This window comes from Pungitius pungitius, chromosome 17, assembly GCF_949316345.1.
Source record: "Pungitius pungitius chromosome 17, fPunPun2.1, whole genome shotgun sequence".
Taxonomy (NCBI): Eukaryota; Metazoa; Chordata; class Actinopteri; order Perciformes; family Gasterosteidae; genus Pungitius; species Pungitius pungitius.
In genome coordinates, this window is record NC_084916.1 from 807,131 (window position 1) to 834,031 (window position 26,901).

The window sequence follows — 26,901 nt, forward strand, 5'->3', positions numbered from 1 at the left end:
CCAACGGAGTTCCACCACAACGGGATGGAGTCTCCGGTCCCTGGGCCTCGGCTCCTATCTCGAGGGAGGAGACCACAAACCCCCCCAGTCCCGGCTCCTGACCCGGCCCCAAGACATCCGTCCCAGCCCGAGTGGGCCCCAAGATGTCCGTCTCCGCCCGATCCGGCCCCAAGACGCCATTCTCCCCCGCAGAGCTCGGCCCACCACCACCACAACGCCGCCGCACAGCCCGGCGCCCCCCGCCACGCCGCACAGCCCGGCGCCCCCCGCCACGCCGCCGCAGCTGCACAGCCCGGCGCCCCCCGCCACGACGCCACCGCACAGCCCGGCGCCCCCCGCCACGCCGCACAGCCCGGCGCCCCCCGCCACGCCGCCGCAGCTGCACAGCCCAGCGCCCCCCGCCATGACGCCGACGCCACAGAGCCCGGCGCCCCCCGCCACGACGCCGACGCACAGCCCGGCGCCCCCCGCCATGACGCCGACGCCACGGAGCCCGGCGCCCCCCGCCACGACGCCGCCGCACAGCCCGGCGCCCCCCGCCACGCCGCACAGCCCGGCGCCCCCCGCCACGCCACCGCAGCTGCACAGCCCGGCGCCCCCCGCCATGACGCCGACGCCACAGAGCCCGGCGCCCCCCGCCACGACGCCGACGCACAGCCCGGCGCCCCCCGCCATGACGCCGCCACTGCACAGCCCGGCGCCCCCCGCCACGACGCCCGGCCGCCACCCCGGCAGACCCAGTGCAGCGGCGGCGTGGCGGGGGGCGCCGGGCTGTGCGGCGGCGTTGTGGCGGTGGTGGGCCGAGCTCTGCGGGGGAGAATGGCGTCTGGGGGCCAGCCGGTGTAATAAAATACATTACATACTGTGAGCAAGTGTTCGTTGGTCATTCCGATCCCCTACGAACCCAGTTGTTACAGGGGGTTACAGGGGGGAAAAGGGGGGCAGGAAGGGAAGGGGGACTTCTGTAAAGGGGGAATTGGATACCATGGCCGGGGGGGCAGGGGGGGGGGGGCATGGTAAGAAAGGGTTAGGAGAGGAGTGGATAGAAGGAAACCTGGGGGGGAGGAGTTATTTGAGGTGGGCTGGTTTAATTAGGATAGGTGAGGAGGTGGATTTGGAAGGGATTTGGGTGGGGGGGTAGATAGGATGGCTGAGAGGGCAGATAGAAGGGATTTGGGTGGGGGGTAGATAGGATGGCTGAGAGGGCAGATAGAAGGGATTTGGGTGGGGGGGTAGATAGGATGGATGAAAGGGCAGATAGAAGGGATTTGGGTGGGGGGTAGATAGGATGGATGAAAGGGCAGATATAAGGGATTTGTTTGTGTTCTCTTTTGCATTATATATGTTCTGCCCATTGCTCTCTGGATGTGTTTGGTTTGGTGTGAACTTACCATTAGATAAGTCTTAAGCTTTATCTTAAATGAGCTGACTGTATCTGCATGTATGGCTACGTATTTTTCACCTGATTAGAAAGGAGGAGGTGAGACGTAATGGAAACCAAAGATTTGCTGTGGCAGCCAGGTGTTTGACTTGCCGTAATTAAAGTCTGAACTGTAGGCCATTGAAGTGCTACTCATTTGTTCTTGAAGCAGCATAAGTGCAATGCCAAAGCCAACCTGAACTCCTACATTCAGCACACCTTTAGCAAAGCCAGACCACCAACTTCTGCCCCTTACTGGTGTCTCCTCTGATTGATCCTCAGGGGATTTCTCAGTCGCATCCTCAGGTCTCTCTTCTGTTTGAAACTCAGGTGTCCCCTCTGTTGGAAACTCATGGGTCCCCTCTTTTGGATCCTCAGGTATCTCCTCTGTTGGAAACTCAGGTGACTCCACCTTCTCATCCTCAGGTGTCCCCTCTTTTGGATCCTCAGGTGTCTCCTCTGTTGGAAACTCAGGTGTCTCCACCTTCTCTTCCTCAGGTGTCTCTTCTGTTTGAAACTCAAGTGTCCCCTCTGTTGGATCCTCAGGTGTCTCCTCTGTTGGAAACTCAGGTGTGTCCACCTTCTCATCCTCAGGTGTCTGTTCTGTCTGATCCTCAGATGTCTCCTGCGTTTGATCCTCAGGAGTAGTCACTGGGAGGCTCTCGATGCTGTGAGTGCCTTTGATGTGGTCCATCTCACGGATCATGCGCTGTTTGTTTATAGTTTGGCATTCCTTAATTAACTCTTCAACGCTTTCCTGCTCATTATAAATCTTTGCCTGGTTTAACTTTTTCTTTTGTTTCTTTTGAGTGTAACAGGCTTCGGGTTGAGATACCTTATTTTCGTTTTTGGCAACAAACATCTGTTTTATTTTCCTCCATATGTAGTATTTTTCAAATTTACTCTTAAGCTGTTGAGTGCCTTTGACGTGGTCCATCTCACTAATCAAGCGCTGGTTATTTATAGTTTGGCATTCCTCAATTAACTCTTCAATGCTTTCCTGCTCATTATAAATCTTTGCATGGTTGAACTTTTTCTTTTGTTTCTTTTTGTGACAGGCTTCGGTTTGAGATACCTTATTTTCGTTTTGGACAACAAACATCTCAGGTACCTGCGGAAGAAGCTCCGATCCAATCACTTGTGATTTTGCCATGTCTCTTCTAAGTCTTCAAACACGTCCACTCTGTTGGTTCACCAAAAATGAATGCAGTTAAGTTCAGGTTGATTAGTGACGTATTGGCTTTGATCTTGACGGAGGTTGGTCACATGTTTTGTGTGACGTCCTAACATTCGATGCGTCACTTGTTCCAGACGTGTGGACCGAACGCGTCACGGGTTAAGTCACGTGACGTTAGTGTCTAACGCGCTAGCAAACGTTCACTTTAACGGCAGCTCGCGTATCTGCATCCGACCCTCGGAAGGTAACATTAACTATGAAAGCCTTCACTTTCAATCTTGAGAAGAGTGTAGACCCATATCTTACTGAGATTGTGAGGATTTATCGATCATTTAGACTTCAAAATATGTCTTTATATAGTCCGAAGTGAGCTCAGGTATGACAGTGAACCATCGGTCCATTTGTGAAACATCCGTTGCCGTAATTTTTCCCCCTTTGTTGCTTTATTGTTTCTGTCCATTCACTCCACACTAGCAGCAGCTGCAGCGTTTAAATATTCAGTTTTTTATGTAATTTTTAATTTAATAAACAATTTTGGCGATGGGTGCCCTTCTTTTGGTTTTAGCACCTGCCGTTCAAAATGTCTCTGCACGTGCCTGTATCTACATGTATGTATGTATGTATGAAATATATATATATACACTAATTGCATGTCAGGGTGAACAAATAAGATGTATACGGTTTAAATAACTTGAATGTTTTGCATTAAATCCTACTGGGATGTTTGATGCACAATAACCGTTGTGGTTAAAACATTTAGACATTAAACATTTAGCTGATTTAGAGTGCCGATGTTCTTAAGTCTTATATTTCCCATGACCAATAATTTAGCATCAGGCTCCTCCCAAACCAGAAGTAAAACCCATAAAATCTTTGTTATTTATCCCTGGGCTTTGTCTGGAAGGCACAGCCTTCCTGGTGGTTCAGCTACTTCACTTTCTCCACGGTTGTCAAACCTCAACGTCAATGGGCCACAGACCACCTGACAGACTTTACCCAGGGCACAAAATACACGCGATATGAACCGTGTGTTGTATAAACGACGCTGTCGCGGTGTGTTGCTCATCGAATATTACCAGTCTTCATTTGTTCAAAGGTAATGTTAAACTCTTACTTTGAACCGACAACAATGCCTGATTCAGGTCTTCTTTTAGAAGTACTCTGCCCGCTCTTAAGCCGAGCTGCTGTTAGGTAAGCGTGACATTGTTGCGTGTAAGTGACGTGGTGAATTGGAACTTGAGTCATTTCATCAGGTTATAGCAGTGAAATGCTTTATTAAGCATCGTATTTGTTTCGCGCAAAATGATTAGGTATATCTCATTGTGGCCGGAGTTTAACTCACGTGACCAACGGACCGGTTTTTCTTGTAGCAGTTGTGATTTTGTGTCAGTGCGCATCAATCCTCTGTAACCTGTTTGAGTTCAATAAAGTTAGCAAGATATTCACTGATTCAGACTTCACGGTTCAATAGCTCGTCAGCGAAACCACGTTAAACCACGAACGACACCTCTCTGTAACCGTAGTGTTGTCGACAACCAACTACACCGCAGTAACCCTCATTTTACCCAAACACACCGCTCAGCGAGCGAGACGAATCATTTTGTTCTTAATATGTGGTCGCTTCCGATAGTCCGCAGGGACCGTCTGCCAAGTACAATGCGTAAGAAAATAAGACACTCCACTGTTATGATCAATACTCAAAAGCCATTGTCATACAAAGTAAAAGGTGTAGTACAATGAGCACAAGCCCATGGACGTATGTCATGAATGGTGAAGTAATTGTATTCTTCTGTAATATGGTCTCACGGCCGGTGTTACACCGAAATCTGTGACCCATCAGAAACTGACCGCAGAGGGCGCTGTTTCATATCGTCTGCTCGTGCGTGCTAGACCCCGGAGGGCGAAGAAGAGCGCCTACGCAAACGGCGTAAACGTTAATACATTACGTCCACGGAGGAAAGCATCATATTGTAGTGTTAAGAAAAAGAACAAAATATTTAATGGACCAGCACATTGGCTACGTTGTCAGAATGTGTGACCCCACTGTAACTGCTTAATAATAGAGTTAAACTTCAAAATATTGTTTGGGGTTGTTATTTCATCTCTTCACATCACTCTGGAAACACATTTTCTTATTAGGAGTCTTCACAGAGCCAGTACCTCAGAGGTCACCATATCTGACAAGTAGCAGCCGTCAGAATGTGTGACCCCACTATAACTGCTGAATTAATTAGTCAAACTTCAGTAGGTTAAAATCGAAATATGAAAGGACAATAGTGTCCAGTGTAAGCAGTTACAGTGGGGTCACACATTCTGACAACGTAGCCAATGTGCTGGTCCATTAAATATTTTATTCTATCTTTTCTTAACACTACAATATGATTCTTTCCTTTGTGGACGTAATGTATTAACGTTTACGCCGTTTACGTAGGCGCTCTTCTTCGCCCTCCGGGGTCTAGCACGCACGAGCAGACGATGTGAAACAGCGCCCTCTGCGGTCAGTTTCTGATGGGTCACAGATTTCGGTGTAACACCGGCGCACTTGTTAAGATCAATGTGATTTGTAAATCTCCTGCACTGGTCCGTTTTAGTCAAATTATAGGTTATTCGGGTTGTAGCTGGTGTCAACAAAGCTACGGTTACAGAAAGGTGTGGTTTGTGTTTTAACGTAGTTTTTCTGACAAGCTATTGAACCGTGAAGTCTGAATCTGTAAATATCTAACCTTACCGTACTAGTGTTTGCACATTATAGGGCACAGTTTACTCTGTGTGAGCTTTAACCTCATTCGTATATGCTCTGATTCTTCTGTAAACGGGCCAAAAGCCAAAACGACCTTTTGAACCATGGCAGCAGGTGAAAAGCTTCTTCCCCATCATGCATTTCACCTGCAGCTGGTTCATATGTGTTTACGCGCAGGAACACGTGACCGTGACACATCACGTTGCCTCGCTATTGACTCTAGCCACACCTGTTAATTGCTGAGCTCTCCATTGCCTGACACCTGTTTGCTCTCCTCCTGTAGCTGTGGGTCAGCCAAACACGAGCAGCATGCTGGCACCGCAGGCAGATCAGGTCATGGCCCTTGGCGACTGGGAGGAACGCTGGCAGGAGGACCGGATAGGTTTCCACCAGCCTCACGTGCACACGTAAAGAAGTTTAAAAGTGACCGTACCTATTATTAAAAACACATCAGCAACAATGGTGGTGTTTGGTTGTAAACAGCCGCTGTGTTTTGCTTTGACAGGATGCTGGAGAAGAACATCGATAAAGTTATTTCGGGGCGGACGGGAGTTCGCGTCTTCTTTCCTCTCTGTGGGAAAGCTGTAGATATGAAGTGGTATGGAAACACGAACTGGATCCAATAAGGAAAATCCAATTTGGTGTTCACATTGTCAGTGGTCATTCCTGCTACTCATAATTCCTTCTTTGTGAATCCCAGGCTAGCAGACATGGGCCACTCGGTGGTTGGAGTGGAGATTTCTGAAAAGGCAATAAAACAGTTCTTTGCAGAGAACAACTTGACCTACCGCGAGGAGCCTGTTCCTGCCATACCTGGGGCAAAGGTTTACAAGGTACGAGCTCACACAGCTCTGCAACGGTAGAATACTAGTGCTTTGTCTGCTCAACCTAATCCGGCACAACACGTCTTATTTTCTTCATTATTGTGTCAAACTGACTGTTGTGTTATGGCAAATAAGTTTGTAAAGCAAACCGTCTGCACGGTATAACCACTCATTAGCAAAGGAGCACTGACAAAAATGAAACTAGATAAACCCAATCATTTCAATAATTCAAACAACATGGGATGCTATGACAAAGTGTATAATGGTTGGCATCTTGTGGCAAAGGTCAAATTAGTGTGGGATGGTCGTCAAGAACAGTAGCTGAAAGACATGTTGTATTCAGGACCCAAATGTTAATCCACATTGTTTTTGTTCCACAGAGCTCAGAAAGAAATATCTCCCTGTATCAATGTGACCTCTTCAAATTCTCCAGGTTGGTAAAAAATGTGTCTTTATGTCCTTTTTGAAGGATGTTGAATAGGCCCTTTTCCCAGCATGTTATAGCAGGGAAAACCCAGGTGAGATGATATTCATGATCCCATTGTATTTAGTGAGCCAACTTTCACAATCCAAGGACCCTCACCCACCTAAATGGGGCCAAAATAGATGTAATCCTTTGCTCCTATGTTTACCCTGCAATGACCATGTGGGGGGAAAAAATATTACTTTACACAAGCTCTTTCCACAGTTCCATTGACGGTCAGTTTGGGGCAATTTGGGACAGAGGATCTCTAGTGGCCATCAACCCAAAAGAACGAGAAACGTAAGACGACTATGAGTAACCCTCTATGACATGTGATGTGGTTGATTTGGCAGCATGTTTCTATTCATGTTAAAACCTCTGAAATAAACCTCAGGCACAGTTTGACATTTTATAATAAAGATTCATATTCTCCATCCTCTCTCACAACACCACAGGTATGCTGCACTCATCATTTCTCTTATGGCTAAAGATTGCAGATACCTTCTGGACACTTTTCTGTACAACGCTGAGTTGTATACAGGTGACTTTCTCTGATTTAAAACAAAGAAAACATGTTTTGTTGAAAATGAAGACATTTGTGATGGTATTTGCCTTTCAGGGCCGCCCTTTTTTGTGCCTGACGAGCAATTGGCCAGCCTGTTCGGTGAGTGTTGCTAAGAAGATTCATGGCTGAGTGTGTTTGTGTGCCACCACGATACTGGAGCTGTGGTCAAATGGTCCAAAGATGACCGTAACTTCTATCCCTGACCACTTTTCCTTGACCTCTGGGGAAAAACATCAGGGAAAGATGGGAAGGAGAATTCATGCGTATCAGTCTACACTAAATTAAGCTACAAAGCTATGGCGCAACGAAAGGCTGATGTTCGCAAAGAGGGGATACAAAAAAAGCTCTTCTTCTGTTATGTTATGTAGACAGGCAGGTTAAACGATTGACTTTAAAATGGTTGGAGTTACAATAGAATTTAAACCTCAGGAGTGTCACACAGTACAAAGCTACTGTTCCAAGTCATGGCAACGGTTTTTAGTGGGATCTGCGTTTGAGGATTGTGATCGTTTGTTCTCGGGAACGGAAGAATGGTGCTTTATTTTAACTGTTGCCGCTGCAAGGAATTGTGGGGAAGAATGATGTTTTTTTACTTTTTGCAAAAGAAGGTCCATTGTTTCCTATGCTAAAACAGCTAATACAGAATGCATTGAAGCACCTTTCTGTCACATTTAGAGAACCTACTTGGTCATTTCACTCAGTTTTTTTTAAGCAGAAAGGAAAATGTATACATATATGAATCAACCAAGGTAACGGGACTAGTAAGTTGCACGTTACAGTACGGAGGCTGAAATGAAGTTGTGTTTTGTTTCCTCAGGGAAGAGCTGTGATTTGGAACTGCTGCAGTCGGCTGATGCCCTGACAGAAAAACATCGAGGCTGGGGACTGGACTCCCTGACTGAAAATGTACACCTCATCACTCCCAAGAGCATTTAAAAACTTTTAAGTTTGGAGAGTTTCGAAAAGCAGATCATGGCCGTTTAATTGCAAATACTGGTCCTGTAAAAGAGAAAAAATACTTTTGGTAGAAGGTGCATGGAAATAAAATGACCTCATCTTTTCATCAGATTGCTAAGAGCTGTTAATACGTTTTGGATGCTGCGCACATCGACTTCTTATTCCCATAAATATTTGATATAAACTACAACTGCTGCCTGTGAGGCTGTGACTGCTGGAAGGTCCAAACCATCGGAGGACAGCAGAAGGGAAACGTCTACTGTACGCACACACAAACATGTCGGATGTTACTGTAAAGGTTGTGAATGAAGAATAGCGTGACAGTGCATAAGCGAAGGATATATTGTGGTGTTTGCGCGCGCCCCCCCCCCTCTCTCAATGTCATGTGATCTGCAGCGGCTTCCCCGTTGCCTGTTGCCTAGATACAAGACCAAACATTAGCAACCTTTAAGGAGCATCAGCTAACCTGTGAGCAAGTTTTTTTTAAATGGCCGAAAACCACGAGGAGCCCACAAACGTAAGTTTGCAAGAACGGAGTTAAAAAGTTAAAAAGCTAAAGACGTCCGACCGAAACCCCCCAAATGTCCTTGACCAGTTTACCGCGTAGCTGTTAACTTAACGTTAGCTGGCGAAATGCTAACCGACCACCGGTGTTTGAGTAGCAATTCCATTTGAAAATGGCCCAGGTCCACATTGAAAGCTGAAGTGGCTCATGTTCCGTGAGATGTGTGACCTGAACACGGAGGTGGGCGACCCGCCCCCCGCCCGCTGGCTTTGGAGAGACGACACTCGAACGCTGGAGTTCGTCAGGTGAGCGCAGCCGGGTCAAATCACCTGTTAGCGTTAGCATTAGCATCCGCGGCACCTGTTAGCATCCATGAAACCTCGCCAAGTGGGGAGACACCACTGTGAAACCTCCACCAGTGGATTCCTTACATTAAGGGCAGTTTTCTTCACTTATACACGGTCTGAAAGACGTGTGTTTAATCTGCAGGTGAGATCAGACACCTGTACGTGTCCAGCATAGGAATGTGAACATCTGTAATGCCCGATTGAGAACTAACTTTAAATTTAGCTAACAAATGTAATTCAAAGTCCTTTATCACTCCTTAAATCAGATATAAAATAAATAAGATACATTTATATCATAAAATGATATATAATGTACAAGATACAACGTGATAAAATTAGTCATCCTATTCTGCCACGTTGACATTGTTCTTGATTTAATTTCCATGCTTTTGTAAATAATTAAATCAAGAATCCAGTGTTTTTTGTAAATGTTAGTCAAATAATCTTAATGTGTATTTTGAATCTTTCCACTAACCTAAGTGATATGATAATATGGGGATATCTCGCCTTAAACTATAAAACCGCTAAAACATCTTCCCTCTAGTTCTAATTCAACAAGGGAGGGAGTTTTGGTAAAACAAAGCCAAACCAATGTTGATATCAAAGCTCTTCAGCTGCGGTCCGAATGGTAGGAAAACCTTTTCCAACTCTATAAATATCTCGTTATTCTTACACACAACGTTGTGCGCCTGACAGTCACTGAAGCTCCTTCCATGCAGCGCATGCTTGCTCCCCAGGTTGGCTGAGATCTACACGGTGAACCACAGAGGGCGCCAAAACACTAGAAAGGGCCTGAGCCCCGCTCATCTTCATGCATACAGGTCCTCAGTGATGAGGAGACAAGGGGACCGCATCACCGCCGACGATGTTAAACGCAAGTGTCAAACTGTTGTTGAACTCGTAAGAATAACACTTAGCTACTGTACTCGGTCTCCTGTTGCGTTGGTACCCTCCAGAAAAGATTGTGCTTTTCGGAAAAGCTAATGATGTCCATTAAATTATAGTGATTTCTTTTCCAAAATAAAGATCTAGTGATTATGATCAATCAATTCACACGCAGCCTTTTGCTAAAGAATCACATTTCTATATGACACATGGCACAGCAGGTTGCCACTGGTGACCATTGGGAAACAGTAAATATTCTCCTAAAATAAATATATTAGAAAATATATTTGTTGCATTAAGAGAGGTTAAGAAACTGGAATCAGACAAGCAGCGTTGGTGTGGTTTCTTGCGTGTACACAGTCCGTAAGACGTGGGGAACGTGTTATTTGACTGTGGGGTGAAAAGTTCAACAAACCCGTCGACACCACAAACAAGTGTGCAAACCAATTTAACTGACAAAGAACCAGATGAGCATGGACAAAAAGGCAATTTGTTAAGACTTGAGGAAGAGCTGGATGGAAAATGATACCGCACCGCGTGTTCCACAGCTACATGAGATTTATACACCTCACATTTTAATTATTAAACCGACGTCCTGCATGAAATCTTAGTTACTGAAAATATAAGATGGTGATAATTGCAACCATATCTTCAGTTTGGCTAGCCAAAAACTACTGCCCGGTTTCTAGGCTGTTTACCACTCTGACCCAGTATGTGCTAGATGACCTTTGACCCCGTCCTGACAAAGCTCTCTGTGTTATAGAGGTGGCTGTCAGTTTGCTGCAGGAGAATCACACGCTGCCCATTCCAGTCCGCTTCTTGGCTGTATTGAAGTAGGGATCACAAAAACACGATTTTATACAAGCAAGCAGTCCATTGCTGTACATGGTATAATAGGATATACAAGCATTTCATCTGATACTAAAGGCTTGTGTGTGTCCAGGAGTAAAGGGCTTGACGAGGTCTTGACTGCCCTCCTCCTTTACCTGCGTTGTTTTTTTGAACACAAGTCCCTTGAGAACGCACCTGATTCCTTCACGCCGTGAGTATACAGAGAATGGTCTATTGTCGTATGTATTGCCATTATAACGTAGTGGTATTATTGTTGTCACAGTTACTATATATGTTTTCTACCCCTTTCTTTGTCCACCCAATGCCTGTGTTCTTTTTCTTTATTTTTTCTTTTCCTCTCCTGTCTTGTATTTCTACACCACTAACTGAACTAGTATCGTAGACATCATCCCAGATCAGAAGATGATTGCACAGGCGTTGGCCAAAAAGGAAATAGCACAAAAGAAGCTGGCTGTTTGCTACTTCAGCCTCATCATGGACCTAGAGATAGAACAGCATCAACACACATACCACAAGTGAGTATTTGTTTAGTTTAGCCCAGAGAAGGTACTATTCCTTCTGTGCTATTTTTCCTGTATAGTTACCAGGATGGAGATTGCATTTATACTGGAAATCAGAACTATTATGAGGATTTATATGAATGGGATTAGGCTTATTTTTCTCAGTCTTTATGAACAATACGCTTTGTAGTGTGGTCATTGAGGATCTTCTGAGTGCACAAACACACTATGAACTACAAACTATACTAAGCGCAGTGAGCTAACCAGTGGGAATCGCTCCCTTGCACAACAAGGCCACACTATGCCAACAAAGCAAACAGAAGCTGGAATTACAAACATAGTTACTTCATAAATGACTCCACTATATTGTTACATAACAAAAGGTTGTTTGCTGCATATGACGAACACTGCACCTTTTGAAATAAACAGCAAACACGCTCTAAACCTGCATTATTTAATTAGTTTAGAGGTTTATTATTGGATGTTTTTATGACATGTAATTCTTTTCAGGATTTCTTCATATGTTCATTATTAGCATTATTAGGCATGTTCTGTACACTCCTGTTATGCCTCAGTTGTATTTTTAAGCATTCACAATTGTCAAAATCCTTTGCTGTAAAGCACCAACATACTAAACTCTGATGGGTTTTTCTAGGGGCCGGCTGTCGTCAAACAGCACCGAATGGCTTCTGCATGCGGTAGGTGCAATAAGAATCCTACAACGTGCAACAAGGGCACTAATCTCTTCAAATGCAACAGGGATGCTTCAACTAGTCCCCTGACCAATCCCCTCATATTTAAATAGTTTGACAACTCGTAGCGCGCCTAAAATAAATTACTTAGCAAAATCAGTGTCGCTTCATTCGCACAGAAAGAAACCCTGAAAATCCCTTCAGCTGCCATCTGTGAATGTAGAGTGCAGCGAGCAGAACAGAACCACATTGAGCGCTGGTTACGCCTGGTGGACGTAATGAAATACTTAGCGGGAGGAGATGTTGACTCAACACAGGTGCTTTGCTTTGACAGGCTCTCTGCAGTATTTAGCCAGGTGTGTGGAGAGGGAGATAAATATCATGCTCACCGCAGCAAGTTATTGCCTGCTCTGTGTGACTTTATTTGGAGGACTGAAAAAGCTGTTGTGATCTTTTCAAACCCTGAAGAATAAGTGTCTGCGAGAAAGAAAGCACGTTGAATGTTCATTCAACAAGAAGGATCAATGTCTAACAAATGAAAAACGTGATTGAAGTACAATGAACCCCAGGTGACGCTTTTTGTCCCCTCACCCTGTGTTTCTAGTGCTTATACAGCTTCATCTGTTATGTGGCCTGGGTGACGTTTGGCAGGAGAGACCTGAAGGACATACAAGAGGAGGTTGGGCGTCTTTTGTACTCTGACACCATCAACATAGCGGCGAGGACGGGGAGTGATGGGGACTCGACAACGACCTTCGCTGCTGTCGATGGTGCAGTGACAGCCGGTGTAGCTGAGCCCAAGGAAGCGGGATGTAAACACACATTAAACCACAGGTTTGTCCAAGAGAAGCTGTGTTGAGAGAGATAGCATGCAGTGGGTTTTGGAGCTTTTTTGTCCTGCTGATAACAGCATCCTGCTGCTTCCAAAAACATTTGTGATTAGAGTAAAGAACCTGTCCTGAAAAACAAAATAAACTGAACAAAGCTGTGAAGCTTGGAGCGCTGGGAGTCACTGTGGAGTCAGGTAATAATCTCTCTGCCAGCAGCAACTCTCATATCTCGCATATAAAAAGTAAACGGAGCACGCCCCTCTTCACTCCTATAGTTCTGAGTCGAGGTGTAAGGTCCAATACTTTCCCAGCTCACAAAAAGCGTGTTTCATTGTTTTCCCAAATGTGTTCTTATCTCTCCTTGCCAAGAAAATCCATCCAGCTGAGTTGTTATTTTAAAAAGATGCTGATCACACAGTGTGATTGACAGGTGGTCCCTGGTCTGGTCCCAATAACAGGCCACTCTTAGATGTGCACATTATCACATAAGTCCATGCCACAGATGTCTTGAAGGGGCTAGCCATTGGAATGCTCACTGCAGAGATGTCCACCAGAGCTGCTGTTGGGCCTTTTCAATTCAGCAGTTCTTTTGACATGTCGTTACAGGTTAAACATAGGTTTAATTGATCACATCAATTATAGCGCTGTTCCATTGAGGCGGGCAGTCACTTGGTATTGTGCATAGTGGCTCACTAGAATGCCTGTGACACACTGGGACCATTTATTCAGTTGATCCATAGCACCCGTGCTTACCTGGCTATGACATGTAAAAATGGCTGCTGTGAAAAGGGCCTGTTGAAGGGTATTCACCGCCATAATTGGTCTCTAATGTCTTTACTGAGATTTTGGCAGTACATCCTACAGCCCCCATAAATGCACCAGCCAAGGATCTCCACGTCCATCTACTTCACCACGCAAGATCTACCGAGAAGAGCCGCCTGGACAGATGATGCAACACTTGGTTTGCACAACCAGATCATTTGCACCCTGACTGTCTGAAACCATTTAGTGAAACTTGGCCTGCCTTAGGTGTCCTCAAAAGGGTTTTTGACCTTTGACCTTTTTGGCCAGCTCAAGATACACCTGAGCTGCACTTGTGCTGTTTAATTTAAAGCTCACTAACAGAGCTTCGTAAACAACAAGCAGAGAACTTCAACTTTTTAATTCAACTCTAGGAACTTGCCAGGGAAACCAAAAGGCTCCATTTATATTTGTCTTCAGTGTTGATGAGAGTCATCGCTGGCAGTGGGCAACACTGCAGAGAATTATTACCGACTCAGCAGTTACCCTCAGCTCCCCAGAGGGTCCAACTTGTTGCTGGTTGTTGGGTTCTTCACTCTTAGTAATCAACAGATCCAAAGTTATCATAGAAATATTGATTGCATTGATTGCATCATCTATTGCCTAACCATCACCAACCGCTCTGACCCTAGTTAACCATTTGTCCATAACTCAATACGTCCGGCAGTAAAGTTGTTTGATGGATGTCATATTATCCGACATGTGATTGGCAGCCGTCAGAGGCCCAGTGCTCGTTTCATGCGGTCAGGTTGAGACCAAACAATCAGAAGTCGGGCAGGAAACGTTCTCTGCCCGAGGTGTGCATGCACGCATTACCAACAGCGCCGCCTCCAGCTGTCCTGCACACACTGGAGATAATATAATTATATTACAGATAATATTAAAACCGATGAGACAATATGGTTTTTTGTATTTGCCCCTGGATATTGGACATTTGTGGCAGCTTTCCTAATTAATTGGTTCTGGATAGTCAAGTTTCCACAACGAGGGCTACATATACATGTGTCTCCTTTTGTATGTGGATGAACTTCTGTAGGAACAGATCTGTGGCGATGCATTTGGATTTAAGAAATGGTGTGAAAGTTTGTCAGGTTATTAAGGCTCTACACCTGTTGCCCTTTGTGTTCCCTACAGTGTTTATTTGAACATTGTTGAAATGAATGAATTATTTCATTAGTCTCTGAGTCTCTAATGGACAACAAGTTGAGGCGACCCTCTGAGGGCAGGCGGTATAGAAGAGCACTGACTATTGGCCCCTGCTCCTTGATGTGACTCCTCCCCCAGAAGGTCCCAGAGGCGTCCAGCCCTCAGCGGGACAGTGAATCAGCGATCCCCACTGATGGTATCTCTGCTGCCGTCGGCCAAAGAAAGGTCGCCCCATCTGTTCCCCGGCAACCGCGCTGGGAAGCAGAACACGCTGCAGCCCGAGCCCCGTGACACCAAGGCGCTGACGGAGGAGCTCCACCAGCAGCTGGCCAGTGTCAGGTGGTGTAAAACACTGCAGAACACGTCACATGGAACACACAGAAGGATGGGCTTTTGTTTTGATCCAGCATACGATGTATTTGCTTTAACCAGTTACTGCTGTGCAGTGACGTCAGAGACACGCAGGGATTTGTGATCACTGTGCGTCTGTTCCAAAGAAAAGCTCACGCAGGCACGCCACTGATAAACTATTGGCTTCTCAAGTGGGTTTTCACATAAACCAGCCACTTGATGCTGAGAATTTGATTGCGGCAAAGGATTGCACATTATTTAACATGTATATTTATTTATAATGATCCCCCCTATAATGTCCCTCACAGCTACCCTTGGGGGGTATGAGGTCATTTTCAGTGAGTCCTCCAGTGACCCTCGTTTGATTCCGTGTCATTCTAAAGAATAATGAAGCTCACCCTGTGTATTTTTAACGATGCTAATACTTACCTGTGATGTTAGGGGATGGGTCCTGGTTCTGCTTGTTTTGTTTCAACATCTTGTCATTTTGTGTTAAAGAAATGCTCTGGTTTCAGCCACATAATCTCAGATTTCACATGTAATGGGAATATGTAAGGCCATGTGATCATATTTTAAATTTAAGAGTAGAATGATTACAATGTTGTTGCTTCCATGTCCTGTTGGTTTTTATGCCAAGATGGCATAGATAAAACTGACTTGTGTTGTCGGTCCTTCTCTTAAAAATCAGCGTTGGGATTCTCGGAAAACCTTTTGGACAGTTCAGCCGCAGCACCCTGATTCCCTCTGGAGACCAGAACAAGCAGAGGGACGATGACGACCACGGACCAGACGGCGACATTAAGGACAGCGAGGATCATGCTGGCGTCCATGTCTGAGGTGGCAGATCCTTCGTGGGACCCCAAGTGGAGATAGGCCACACATACACAGCACAAACTGCAGCGTCCAGTGAAAGGGGGGAAGTCACATACTTGGCGGATCGTAAGAGTCCCCGACTGTTTTTTCAGTGGAGCGACCCGGACTTTGCACGTGCTCAGTAGTCTCCCCGGTGCATTCCCCAACACGGCCCACAGGGGGGAAACCAATAATAAGACTCAGGGACTCTGAGTTTTCTTTCTGCTTGGCTCACATGTGGCTCATTTTCAGAAGCAACTCCACGATGCGTCGTCGCACACACAAACACACCATAGTTGTTGGGATGTGTTTCTGGATTTATATCGGTTTATTATTTGCCGGCTGGTAGGGCTGTTGAATAAAATCAAATCAAATTTAACTAAATTCAACTTTGAAGGTCTGCACTTTCTATGAAGTCTGATGTATGTACATGTATGTACATACACAATATATATTATATTCACAAATGAAAACTAAGTCCAGCACGTTGCATGAATAATCCAGATTGTATATTCTGTATGTGGGTAATTCTACAGTATTACCGTTTGTTGTCCTAACCAGGGGGCACCTTTTTTGTTTTTTAAAGATTTAGATTGTTGAAGGTGTCCCTTTGGACCACTGAGTTATTGTGCGTCCTTTAGCTGCTTCACTATAGGCTGACTGTAACATGATACACACACACACACACACCACTCTCTGGCGAGGCTTGGTAGCAGAAGGGGCTTTGCCTTCGCCCTAATTGGCTGCATAATCTGGGACGCCAGGACTAGAGTTAAGCCTTCTGAGGAGGAGGAGGCCCGGGAATCTTGTGCAGCCGAGAGGGGGATGGGTCACGGGTCACAACCTATATTCTAAATTGTCTTCAATAATTCTAAGTGTACACCCACTAAGTGTTTTGCTTTCCAGTTTTATCCAAGTCTTTATGGAATCATGAAGTTACTACCTTAAGGAAATAGTTTTGCATTGCTTGGAGGTTAAGATGTATGGACTCACAGGTTTGTAGGGCAAATATGTCTTTGCAGCCTGTTGATCAAAATCTGCATAACAGCACTTCTAACGCTCAATAATTATCACATTAGTTTAATTCATGTCACTTGGAACATGCAGGATTACTTGGCAGGCAAACAGTAGGTCCTTAAAACAGTGGATTGCTTATATTTTTGCTGTTTTTTGTACAGTTGTTTCTACTTACAAAGAAGGTATAAGTTGTCTAATGAGCTTTACAAATAATGCTGGTCATTGAATTCAGTGACCTTTGAACCGACCCACACAAGCGTTCTCCCTGTTTTCAGTCTTTAGTGAGTTTAACTAACGGCTACATATCTACCAAACAAATACCAGAGCGCTATCTGTCTTCTCGTCTAACTCTTGGCAAGTAAGTGAAGAAGCAGGTTTCCCGGAAAATTGAACAATATGCTTTTAACCCTTTAGTTCCCTTTAATTGAGTGGCATCTAGTTGGATTGCCAACCATCAGCGGTGTAGATCTCTCTAAATAAAAGGAAATGAACCGCTCTTCTCGTCATCATTAACGACAGCTGGATTTAATACCAGTAAACTCTCACTTCACCACTCCAGTGTTTCATTGCATGCATAATATTCCTCCTAATCAGTCAGAAAGACTTAAGTGCCTTTTAAAAATTCCCAAAGCGTTCCTTTTTCCAGCAGCGACTGTGATTCACATGTCTCCACCCGAGCGTTAAAGGTGGATGGGCTAAACCGGGTCAAGGATGTGATATTGTGTGGTGGCAGTTCAGCTGAGCATGACTAATCATTTCTGCAAAAACCTACGGAGACACTCTCGTGAGGGTCTCTGGCCCATGTTCCCAAAGGTCACCTTGGTATCTGGAGAGCTGACGTGCTATATGTGTGTGGCTAAAGAATTTAGTTTGGCAGTGCTTGTGACCAGGGGAGTTGTAGGGTTCACCGTGCACAAAGGGCAGACTGTTATTGAGTGGGATTAGTGGTTCTGAGAAGACGCTGTTTGCACTGTTCTGAATGGATTTTAGCGATGTGGAAACTCCCTGTGAAGTGGAAGATTGGGATACCGGGATAGTCGCAGGAGCGTTTCGAGGCTCCTGCGTTGGGAAAGGATCACACTGTCTTTAAATGAATGGAATAATATCTACACGACCTGTGGAATCAGGCGGCAGTTGCACATCTTGTAAAGTGTTGAGCATGAAGGGCAATGTGTGAGTCGGAAAGTAAACAACAAGAGAGAGAGAAGACACTTAAATGTGACGCGCCGGTTTCTATGAAGCTGCTACATCCAGTAACCGTGATGAAGCTAAAGCTTTGACGAGGGAGTTTGTGAAAGGTGTTATAAAACCGTTTCATCTTTCACCTGAAACACCAAGTACTCACACTTCAGCATCAAGCCTGGGACTGTGCACAAGCCCCCGAACTGAGGCTCAGGTTCAGATCCTCTATGCTCAGACCTACGTCAAAGCTTGTGGCACGGCTCGACAACCAATTACGTTTTTTGGCAATTCAGTCAAACAGATTTAAACTAAAAAAACGTGCTGTGATACTTTGTAGATTATGAGAGGGTGGGATTTATTCACACCAGCAGGGGGAGACTTTGCCCACAAAAGGCTTAAGTCAGTGGGACAGAGGGTAAGAGGGGGGGGGGTCCTAGTCATTAAATGATGTAACTAGCCCCATATCTGCTTGTTGTTTATTCATAGCATATATAAAGACACAGTGGTTTCATGGCATGGCCCAAAAATAGCAGTGATAAAGCAATATAATAAACACGAACGTCTTTGTGATTTACGAGTAAACGTGTGGAATCTTCGATAGGGGCGGGGGGGGGCAATTAACCTCCTCCAAGTACAAATAAAAAACTTCAATAATGATTGTGTGAATACAGGCAATTACAGCACGCCAATACGCACAGCATAATTGGTGGGTTATGATGGCTGTTAAATGACTCCCCTCGGTTTTGTGTTTCGCTACTTTGTCGAGGGAGAGAAGGGGGGAGGAGTGGGGGAGGAGTGGGGGGGGATAAGCAGAACGCAACACGTATCCGGTGGGATTCCACTCCTGAGAGAGGACAGAAGCGGCAGGAGTTGGAGCGAAGGGTGCAAGGAGAGCGAGAGGAAGAGCGAGACGAAGACGAAGAGGAAGAGGAAGAGGAGGGGGACATTTTGGCATTTCGCTCGTAACAGCGCGTCCATAATTCGCAAAGAGGAATAATGAGGAGCGTGTGGATAATTTTGACCCTGGGGCTGGCCGTCTTCCTCTCCGGAGAAAGGGTGAGTTGTTGGAACTTCACAACGGGCTGAATAGCGGTGTGTGGGGCGGGGGAGGGAGGGTGGGGGGGGTAACTTGGGTCCGGACCACTCGCTGCTTTATTTTATTGTTTCTCTCGCAGTTTGTTGGTGGAAAAAAAAAAAAAAAACTCAAAAAGATTTGCCGTTATTTATCCGCGCGAGACTCACTACGGCGAAGCAGGCGGGTCGCTCGCGCGGTGCCTCTCCGCCGGTCCGACCAGCGTACCGCCTCCCCCCGGAGACCCTTTAAAGGGAACCTTTCTGCGGACGAAGTGGATTCAAAGAGCGGCGGCGGCTCTGTTAAATAAACGCGTCTTTCGGCGCGGTGACGCACTATTTTCAGAGGTTTTGGATGGAACTTTTAGCGCCTCCCGAGCAGCAGCACAGCGGCGTTGCAGTGATTCGCGGCTCTGATGCTGATTCCCGTGACAGCTGTGGACTGGTTCGTGCTCACGGAAATGAATGCATCATTTAGGAGATGTCCACATCATTGGAGCCATCCGGCTTAGAGCTGGGATCTTCTTATTGGTGGCTGTAACATTTGAATAAACAGGGCAATACCCCGATGCATATTCAAACTGTACCTTTCTGCCCATTTTAGATTATCAGCCAGTGTTTAGATCAAATGGTCATTGCTGTTCCCTGGGTTCAGAGCCGTGTCCTGCTCGGCGTTGAGCCTCCTGTCTGCAAATTGGCCAAAGCTGTTGGAATGACAGATTTTTGGCCCTTCGGAGTGCAGCCCCTCTCATTATGGCCCCCTCCTGTTGTTCCTCTGTGGGTTGCGACTCGTCGCTTGGCGCGGTGCCGCCGCCCCCCCCCCCTCTGTTCGAGCTGCTGATTAGCCGATTCAGACACTGTTGTTTTTAATGACTCATTGTTTTGCACGAGGTCACCATCGGGAGTCCGGTTTTGACACGTTTTCTTTCATTTTGGTTCTTTATCGCGCGTGTCCGTGCATTGGCCCAAGTATAAAGCGCGTGACCGTGGAATGTGAAGGGTAGAGTACTGCCTACGTCACAGGGTCCACAACAGTTACAAGAGGTGGCAGGTATTGCAATGCAATACAGTGAACAGGGGGGGGGGGGGGTTCCTGATCACAGGGAGTACAATAGCTATTCCCACATGAATTTTGGCAAAATATGAGATCATCCATTTAAAAAATACGGCACAATTGAGCATCATCTCAATGATCTACACACACACTCTAACCCTGATCAATATCCATCTCTCATTTATCAATGTCCCCTGAAGGCCTCCCTGGAAGTTGACACAGGGCATTGATTCTCAGTATTGGCACCAGTGTTGACAAGTGGTTGATAACCAGCTTTAGGCACACGTGGTTGTGTATTAATTAGCCCGTGAAATCCCAGCGGTGCAGAACAACCGTCAAATTAAACCGACCGCTCCTGGCTTAATGAAAAAAAATCTAGACAAAAACAATTTTTATCGTCACCCACATGGTAAAATGAAACAGTTGTGCCTTTGTCTAGAAACCAATTCATGTGGGGCTTTTTGTTGTTGTTGTTGTTGTTGTTAGCTAGCCTGATTGACCGCTTACTTAGCGAGGAACGCTTTGACAGCACAGCAACGTGTGAGGTCCCTGCTCGCCTTGAAGGCCAATACAGCACAGTGGAACCGTGGCGTCGACACCTCTTACGCTTTTATTTCTCCCCGACTGCTTTTTTTTCATGTGTTGCACTCCTTCTCTTCCAACTTCTGTGAGTGAGGAGGACGTTTTCTTTTGGTCGAGCCAGGCAGCTCGTGCTCGGCTTCACCAGATGTTATGGACTGTAATTTGCGTCTTGTTTCGGTGATAAAAGGGTGGGTGTCGGTCACCTCCTTTTTCACATCAGCGATTTGCAAGTAGGGTTCTGAGTGCCGTGTCGCACTCTGATGGCGGACTTTAAAAGGGATCACATCAAGGGGAGGACCTGGTAGTTTGGGAAAGTGCTGGGGGGAGAGAGGGAGGAAAAGGGAGACGGTGAAGGCAAAAACACACCTGGAAACACACTCAAATTGAAGGGAAGATTTCAAATGTCTGTTTATTTATTCCTCTCCTGGATCGCTTGTTGTGGTCCGACGGTGAAAGCTGTCTCCGACTTTTTGCAAAAAGCACTAGAGGTCGGAACCGCTGTGGATAGACCTCAAAAAAGTACAGACCTATCAAGCCTGAGAAATTCCTAACAGTATTTCATGGGTGAAAAGGCCACGGATCCAACTACAAAACTTCAAGTTGATGCCTTGGGGGGGGGGCAGTACGAGGCCTTATTTTGTGAGGGATGTTTAATCTCGGTCTCATTTTTTCTCCTGATTTGGTGGTAATGAAATGAACAGCACAGACAGGCTGACCTTCCGCTCAACTTAAGGCCGCCTCCAGTACGTTTCCCTCTACAGGCACACCTACACGCATCCTTTACTGCCAGACTCACCAAGAACACGCAACCCACACGGCTATTTCATTCCTCGCAGATTGACTATCTGAAGGCAATTGAATCCTAAAAGCATGTTGTTGTCTTTTTCCTCTTCATGTTTTTGTTTCTTTTTTTAATCCTTCCCGGCCCACTTTAAGGCTGCTTTGCTGAATGCGGCCCCGGGCTCCCGTGCCTCTGAATCTCCTCTTCACTGCGGGGCGATAAAAAAACCACGTGCTTTGAGATGAATGGATGCAAAGGATGAAGAAGGTAACGCAGGTGGAGGTTTAAGAGTGTGAGGACGGAGCGAAGCGATGAAAGTACGTAGATGAGGCCAGATGCTGTGCAGCAACTGCTGCTTCGCCTGCTGTATTGTTAATGATGCGCTTTTATTTAGCATTAACCTAGAATTCCTCAAACCTAGAGACGCAGTCATCACCCCCCCCCCCCCCGCATGCAGCTGCTACTGCCTTGTCCTACTCTGAAAAGGCTCTCTTTTCTTCTTTTTTGCACATGAATCCACAACTTACACAAACAGGAACACATTTTTTCTTCTTCTCTGCAGTGCAACCTATGTCTCCTAGCTGGTGTCAGACCCTCAGGGGGGGGGGGTCGCTGTCTGCCAAGTATTATGCAATCGTTAATGGACTCTAGGTAGTGGTTACTGGGCCACTGAAAGCACAAGAGCAACCAGCACCAACCCCTTCTCCCCCCCCCTTCCCCCCACTGAATCCATCTGTTTTGTCACTGCATACACACACACACACACACACTCACACTCACACAAATACATTGCATAAACACACATTGGCACACATGCCCTCTCTCTCCCCCCCCTTGTTTTTCCTCTGTTCCTCTCTGCATGGTCAAAATGCCTGCCAATCATTACCACAGTGTCTTGGATGAGGCCTTATATCCCCTTCTCTGGAGTGAGTGAAGGGAAAGGGTATATTTGTCTTCCTTTTCTTTTTTCCACACAAGATAGCCCCTCCAATCCCCCCCCCCCCTTTTTTTACCCTTTCCCTTCCGTTAGGATGGGAGTGCTCGCATTGGTTTCTCTAACATCTGCAAGTCGTCGGTGTGTTTAGAGAGCAGCTACTCTCCTTTCTTCTCCTCTTTCTTCACAACCAGTTGGATGAGCCTCTTACTTTGGCGGGGTCTTCTGCATACTTGTAAAGATTCCTCAAATAGTCAAATCCCTCTCGACTGTGTATGTTTGTGTGCGCTGGTGCTCCTTCCACTGAGCCTTTTTATGTCCCCACTGGTTGTGTGTGTGTGTGTGTGTGTGTGCGTGTGTACAAAAGGTTTTAGCCATGTGTTTAAAATACACTGTGATCCCAGCCACAAAGCATAGGGAAAACACATCAGGGAGATGTGGTGGCAGCAAAATGGGCCACCGCCACCTTAGCTACAGGCTATCAGAGGCAATAAGAAACATTTTAGAAACGTTACTCTTTCTGCGTTCCCACCACATTTTTCTTCCCGCTTTCTTCTTTTTAATTAGCCTGCCAAATGGAAACTACCTTGGCCGCACCTCAGTAGAGGGGTTTGTGGTTGTGACAAAGTAAGGTGGGGAAAACCCTGCGTCAGGACGTCTGTTTTCTTCCTTCTTTCTAATGACCTGCTGCCATCCAGCTTCAGTTGGTAGCAGGAGAAGAATAGTGAGATGAAGGAAAGGGAAGGAGTGGGGGCAGAGTGCGGTTCCTGCCTCCCCCTTTGGTGTTCAGGGGGGAACTGTCTGGGGCTGTGTGAGGTGTGAAGAGTGTCTAACTTGGCAGGGTGATAAAATGTAAGTAGACAAACCCATCTGGTAAAAAGAGTGCTGTGCAATAGTTTGTATTCTGCCTAATTTGATATTTGGATTTCTTATATCAGCCGGACAAAATTATTCATGTGATTTGAACCTAATTATCAAATCTGGGAAGCAAATGTTTGGCATTGCATTAATTTCCACTGTAGTTGAATCTCACACTTTATTGCAATCCTGCTGAGTAGATCTTTTACCATCCCCATGTGCAAATAACCACGAGATCGATTGTGCCATTATAACTTGCCTCCAGTCCCTCCCTTTGCCCCTAGCGGGCCCCCGGCAGTGTGGTGTCAGTGCGTGCTCCCAGTGGACCCCGTGGTGACGTTGTGACACATGTTAACAATGACTACACATACAAGAGGCATCTCGCCCCGATGCTCCAACCTGAGGAAAGTCATTTGACGCTCTCCCCAGCACACCTTAAAGTCAGTTCAGGCTTTGTGTTCTCGGCTGAAAAGCTGCTTGTGAGTCTTTCTCGGTCGACTCTTGACAGCGATCTTCAGACCACATGTGTTGCGTCTGCATACAGTCCCGAAAAAAAGAATCCGGCAGACATTCAAAGTCTTTTTGTTCCCATCCAACGGCCGTGATTGCTGTGTAACACATCCGCGCTCTCACCACGCATTTACGAGCGCACTTTATTGTGTCTAAAAGGAGCCAAATTGATATCGACGCTGGCTGTTGTTCCAAGCGCAGCGAGATGTAGTTCTGACATCTGGTGTTTCCATTATTCTCCCCCACCCCCCCAACCCTAAATCCCGAATCAGAAGGCCGCTAAATAGGATTAAGCGTGTCAATCACGCTCACTGTGCAGGGGAGTATCGCCAACCGCAAATTACAGTCCGTGCACTCACTTCATCTGGAGCTGTTCCCATGGGGAGGAACGCAGCACCTCCAAGCGGGTGTTGGGGGGGGAGGGGGGGGGGGCATTAGCAGCACGCGCAAACGCAAAATAAAAGCAGCGCCACTTTAAAGTGGCGACAACGTTCATGAATTTTCATGACTGAGACGTGTTGGTCATTGTAACGCATCACAAAAGGAGGGGAAGTAGACGTGTGAAGAAGTCTCAGCGGGACTTTTAATCCTTTCCTCATGAGCGGCGCATAACCCTTTTCTGAGCTGGTCGATCCTGTGTGCATCCGTTCACAACGCTCCATGTTTTTGGCAAAAACATTTGAGGCTTCAGCCGTTCTTTCATGTCCCAGTTTCCTTTCAAAGGCCCCGGTTTGCTTCATTTCCTTATTTTGATTTGGAGGAACCGAGACGTCGAGGCCCACGCTAGATCCGTGCAGATGTTCCAAGTGCTGTTGTGGCGGAGGTCTGATGTTTGAAATTCTACACTGGGACCACATCAACACACTGTAAGAATGAATCATCTAAGTGTGTGTATATGTTGCAACCAACATAATACCCTTTTGCTCAATGTTAAGATTTAAAAAACTAGGATTCTACATTCCTGGAACATATTTATGAATATTATATTCCATTTCTGCAGGAAAATCCTAGGAAATCCTAGCCACCTTTGTTAAGAGTAACATTACTTCTCTGCACAGTTGGCCTTTCTTCAACATCTGGACTGCTGTTTGATAAATCCTCTATGCTGCACCACATTTTGACATGCTTGCAGTAGATTTGACACACACAATTAACCGCGCCGCCCCCGGTCAAAAACTGCGTGCGGCTTATCGTGCTGCACGCTGCCCCTCGGCGGCGGCTGTTAGCGTGATCAGAGGCAGTAATGTGGCGACTCCACCGGGCGACTTAATCTTTGCTAATGCACTCTGTTAGCTGCCATCTGTGATGTCGACTGCGACTGTAAACCCTCTCAGCGGAGCCTGGTGCTGCCTTCAGCGCCCCTGCAGTCAGCCCTCCATTACGCCCAGGGGATTGGCTTGTGTCATCCAGCCCCGGGAGCCTTTAGACCCAGAGGGGGGGAGGGGGGGGGAAACCTGTGTCGGATGGAATCCATTTTGATTTTAAATGCAAATACCGCCGACATGCTCTCGTCACGGGCGAGACCACATGGAATCTCCCCCCCCCCCCCCCCCCCCCCAAATTACAGCGAGGGGTATCTAAGCGAGCAGAACGGGTCACGTGCACGCATAGAATACAACTTAACTTAAACAACAAAGTATGACTCTTTGAAGACATTAACCAGCTTTTACGTTCTCCTCTCCTTTTGGACTCCTCCATTTGGGTTGCTCGTCTCTGGCGTTCTTCTCTGGTTACTTCACCCAAAAATAATATATATCTAAGCTCTTTTGACAGCAACATCAGCCAAGGTCATATTCACTTCTAATCCGTTTTCCATGCGATGCTTAAAGCAGTTTTCACGCTATAATGGAAGCAGGCAGGCAGGGTGCAAAGCTTGATTACTGTGATGATGATCATTTGTTTAATCACGAGATTGGGCCGGTGAGGGGGGCGGCTGCGTGGCCGCTGTCCTCCGGGCTCGGCAGGATGTCCTCTTTGGCCCCGGAGTCTACCGGCTTTCACTCAGTATGGCCTCCGCCGGGCTTTTGAGGTTCATCACAAAGAACTCTAGAGTGGATAGAAAGAGAATAAGGGATCGTCCGCTAAATGAAGCAGCTTTCAGCCTCGGCTCGCTCCAATGTCCAGTCGTGTTGCTCAAATGACCCTTCTAACAGTTCTTAAGCAAACAAGAGAGCAACCATTCTCTCAATGCTGTGGTTGAGGGTCCACTTTGAAGGTTCTGACCATAGGAAAGACATGTTTCCATGTGGGTTTGGGTCTCTGTACTCGTGTAGATTCTGTGTTTTAGTATCTCTCCTGTTTGTCACATATCTGCTTCACTTCCAGATGTGCTGCTGGTCGTACATTTCCGCCCAAGAAACCCCAACTTTCCCCATTACGCCGTTGCATAATAAAAAGTAGAAAAAATATAATCACAATACCAGGGCACTTTTATTTTGGAGATTGTGAAGCATCGTTAATGGCTCGTCATTGTTAATAAGTGTATAGTCAAACGTTGCTTTCACCACTGGTCACGCTGGGGTCAAACATCCCTTTGAGCGGTGAGCCCTTTGTAGTGGAGACGCAAGTCCTCGTCTGGTGGGCTGTCAAACCGAGTCAGCACATGTTCATGGAAAAAGAGGCTCAGGACAACTAGGAAAATATCAGTATTACATCTTCAGAGCGTCTGAAGGAGCTTTGTCCAGCCTGGGAAAAGTCTCTGTTTGGACTTGTAAAAGCCTTCCTTACAAAGAGAGCGAGAAGAAGGTTTCACGATGCTATTGAGCGCCACGATGGGAAGAATGTTTGGAAGTAGAATCTTAAATGGCTGAAGGTCATGTCGGCCTTCTGCCGCTTCAGAGACCCCCTCTTAATACAATAAACTTCACCTTCCCAGCCACACGTGCTCCTCCTCTGCGTGCACACTCGGCTTTGAAGGAGTCTGTCGAAGACGCCTTTGGTTTCTTTTCTTTTTTGAAGATGAAGATGATTGCTTTCATTTTTGCTGTGTGTGACTTTGCGACCAC

General features: G+C 46.3%; 3 protein-coding genes across 7 annotated transcripts in view; all 3 read left to right on the forward strand.

Annotated features, from left to right (window-relative positions):
- Positions 1-2,756: 2,756 nt before the first annotated feature.
- On the forward strand, positions 2,757-8,257 carry LOC119218883 (probable thiopurine S-methyltransferase). Of its 4 annotated transcripts, none has more exons than XM_037473647.2 (9): positions 2,757-2,841; positions 5,621-5,744; positions 5,843-5,935; positions 6,038-6,170; positions 6,542-6,594; positions 6,850-6,924; positions 7,080-7,165; positions 7,244-7,288; positions 8,007-8,257. In XM_037473647.2, the coding sequence occupies exons 2-9, from the start codon at positions 5,647-5,649 to the stop codon at positions 8,123-8,125; spliced, it is 702 nt and encodes a 233-aa protein (XP_037329544.2). In that variant the 5' UTR covers positions 2,757-2,841; positions 5,621-5,646; the 3' UTR covers positions 8,126-8,257. The 4 variants fall into 4 exon arrangements, with proteins under 4 accessions (XP_037329544.2, XP_062414459.1, XP_037329541.2 ...); XM_037473644.2 differs by lacking the exon at positions 2,757-2,841 and adding an exon at positions 3,472-3,693; XM_037473645.2 differs by lacking the exon at positions 2,757-2,841 and adding an exon at positions 3,673-3,788.
- Positions 8,258-8,376: 119 nt separating this feature from the next.
- On the forward strand, positions 8,377-16,296 carry LOC119218878 (protein phosphatase 1 regulatory subunit 36). 2 transcript variants are annotated; one of them, XM_037473639.2, is made up of 10 exons: positions 8,377-8,956; positions 9,543-9,626; positions 9,718-9,872; positions 10,647-10,716; positions 10,827-10,925; positions 11,110-11,250; positions 11,891-11,933; positions 12,532-12,761; positions 14,843-15,043; positions 15,744-16,296. In XM_037473639.2, exons 1-10 carry the CDS (start codon positions 8,859-8,861, stop codon positions 15,889-15,891), a joined length of 1,269 nt encoding a protein of 422 aa, XP_037329536.2. In that variant the 5' UTR covers positions 8,377-8,858; the 3' UTR covers positions 15,892-16,296. The 2 variants fall into 2 exon arrangements, with proteins under 2 accessions (XP_037329536.2, XP_037329537.2); XM_037473640.2 differs by having other exon boundaries at positions 14,846-15,043.
- Positions 16,297-18,921: 2,625 nt separating this feature from the next.
- sdc2 (syndecan 2) overlaps positions 18,922-26,901 on the forward strand; it is a 30,988-nt gene continuing 23,008 nt past the window's right edge. The window contains exon 1 of the mRNA XM_037474167.2: positions 18,922-19,162. Within this exon, the coding sequence (XP_037330064.1) occupies positions 19,103-19,162 (60 nt within the window). The 5' untranslated portion in view covers positions 18,922-19,102. The remainder of the gene's footprint in view (positions 19,163-26,901) is intronic.

Coding starts and splice junctions, on each gene's coding strand:
- LOC119218883 (XM_037473647.2), top strand. CDS start 5,647: ATGCTGGCACCGCAGGCAGATCAGGTCATGGCCCTTGGCGACTGGGAG. Junction 5,936..6,037: donor AAAGCTGTAGATATGAAGTG/GTATGGAAACAC, acceptor TGTGAATCCCAG/GCTAGCAGACATGGGCCACT. Junction 6,171..6,541: donor CTGGGGCAAAGGTTTACAAG/GTACGAGCTCAC, acceptor TTTGTTCCACAG/AGCTCAGAAAGAAATATCTC.
- LOC119218878 (XM_037473639.2), top strand. CDS start 8,859: ATGTTCCGTGAGATGTGTGACCTGAACACGGAGGTGGGCGACCCGCCC. Junction 9,873..10,646: donor CACCGCCGACGATGTTAAAC/GCAAGTGTCAAA, acceptor TCTGTGTTATAG/AGGTGGCTGTCAGTTTGCTG. Junction 10,717..10,826: donor CGCTTCTTGGCTGTATTGAA/GTAGGGATCACA, acceptor GTGTGTGTCCAG/GAGTAAAGGGCTTGACGAGG.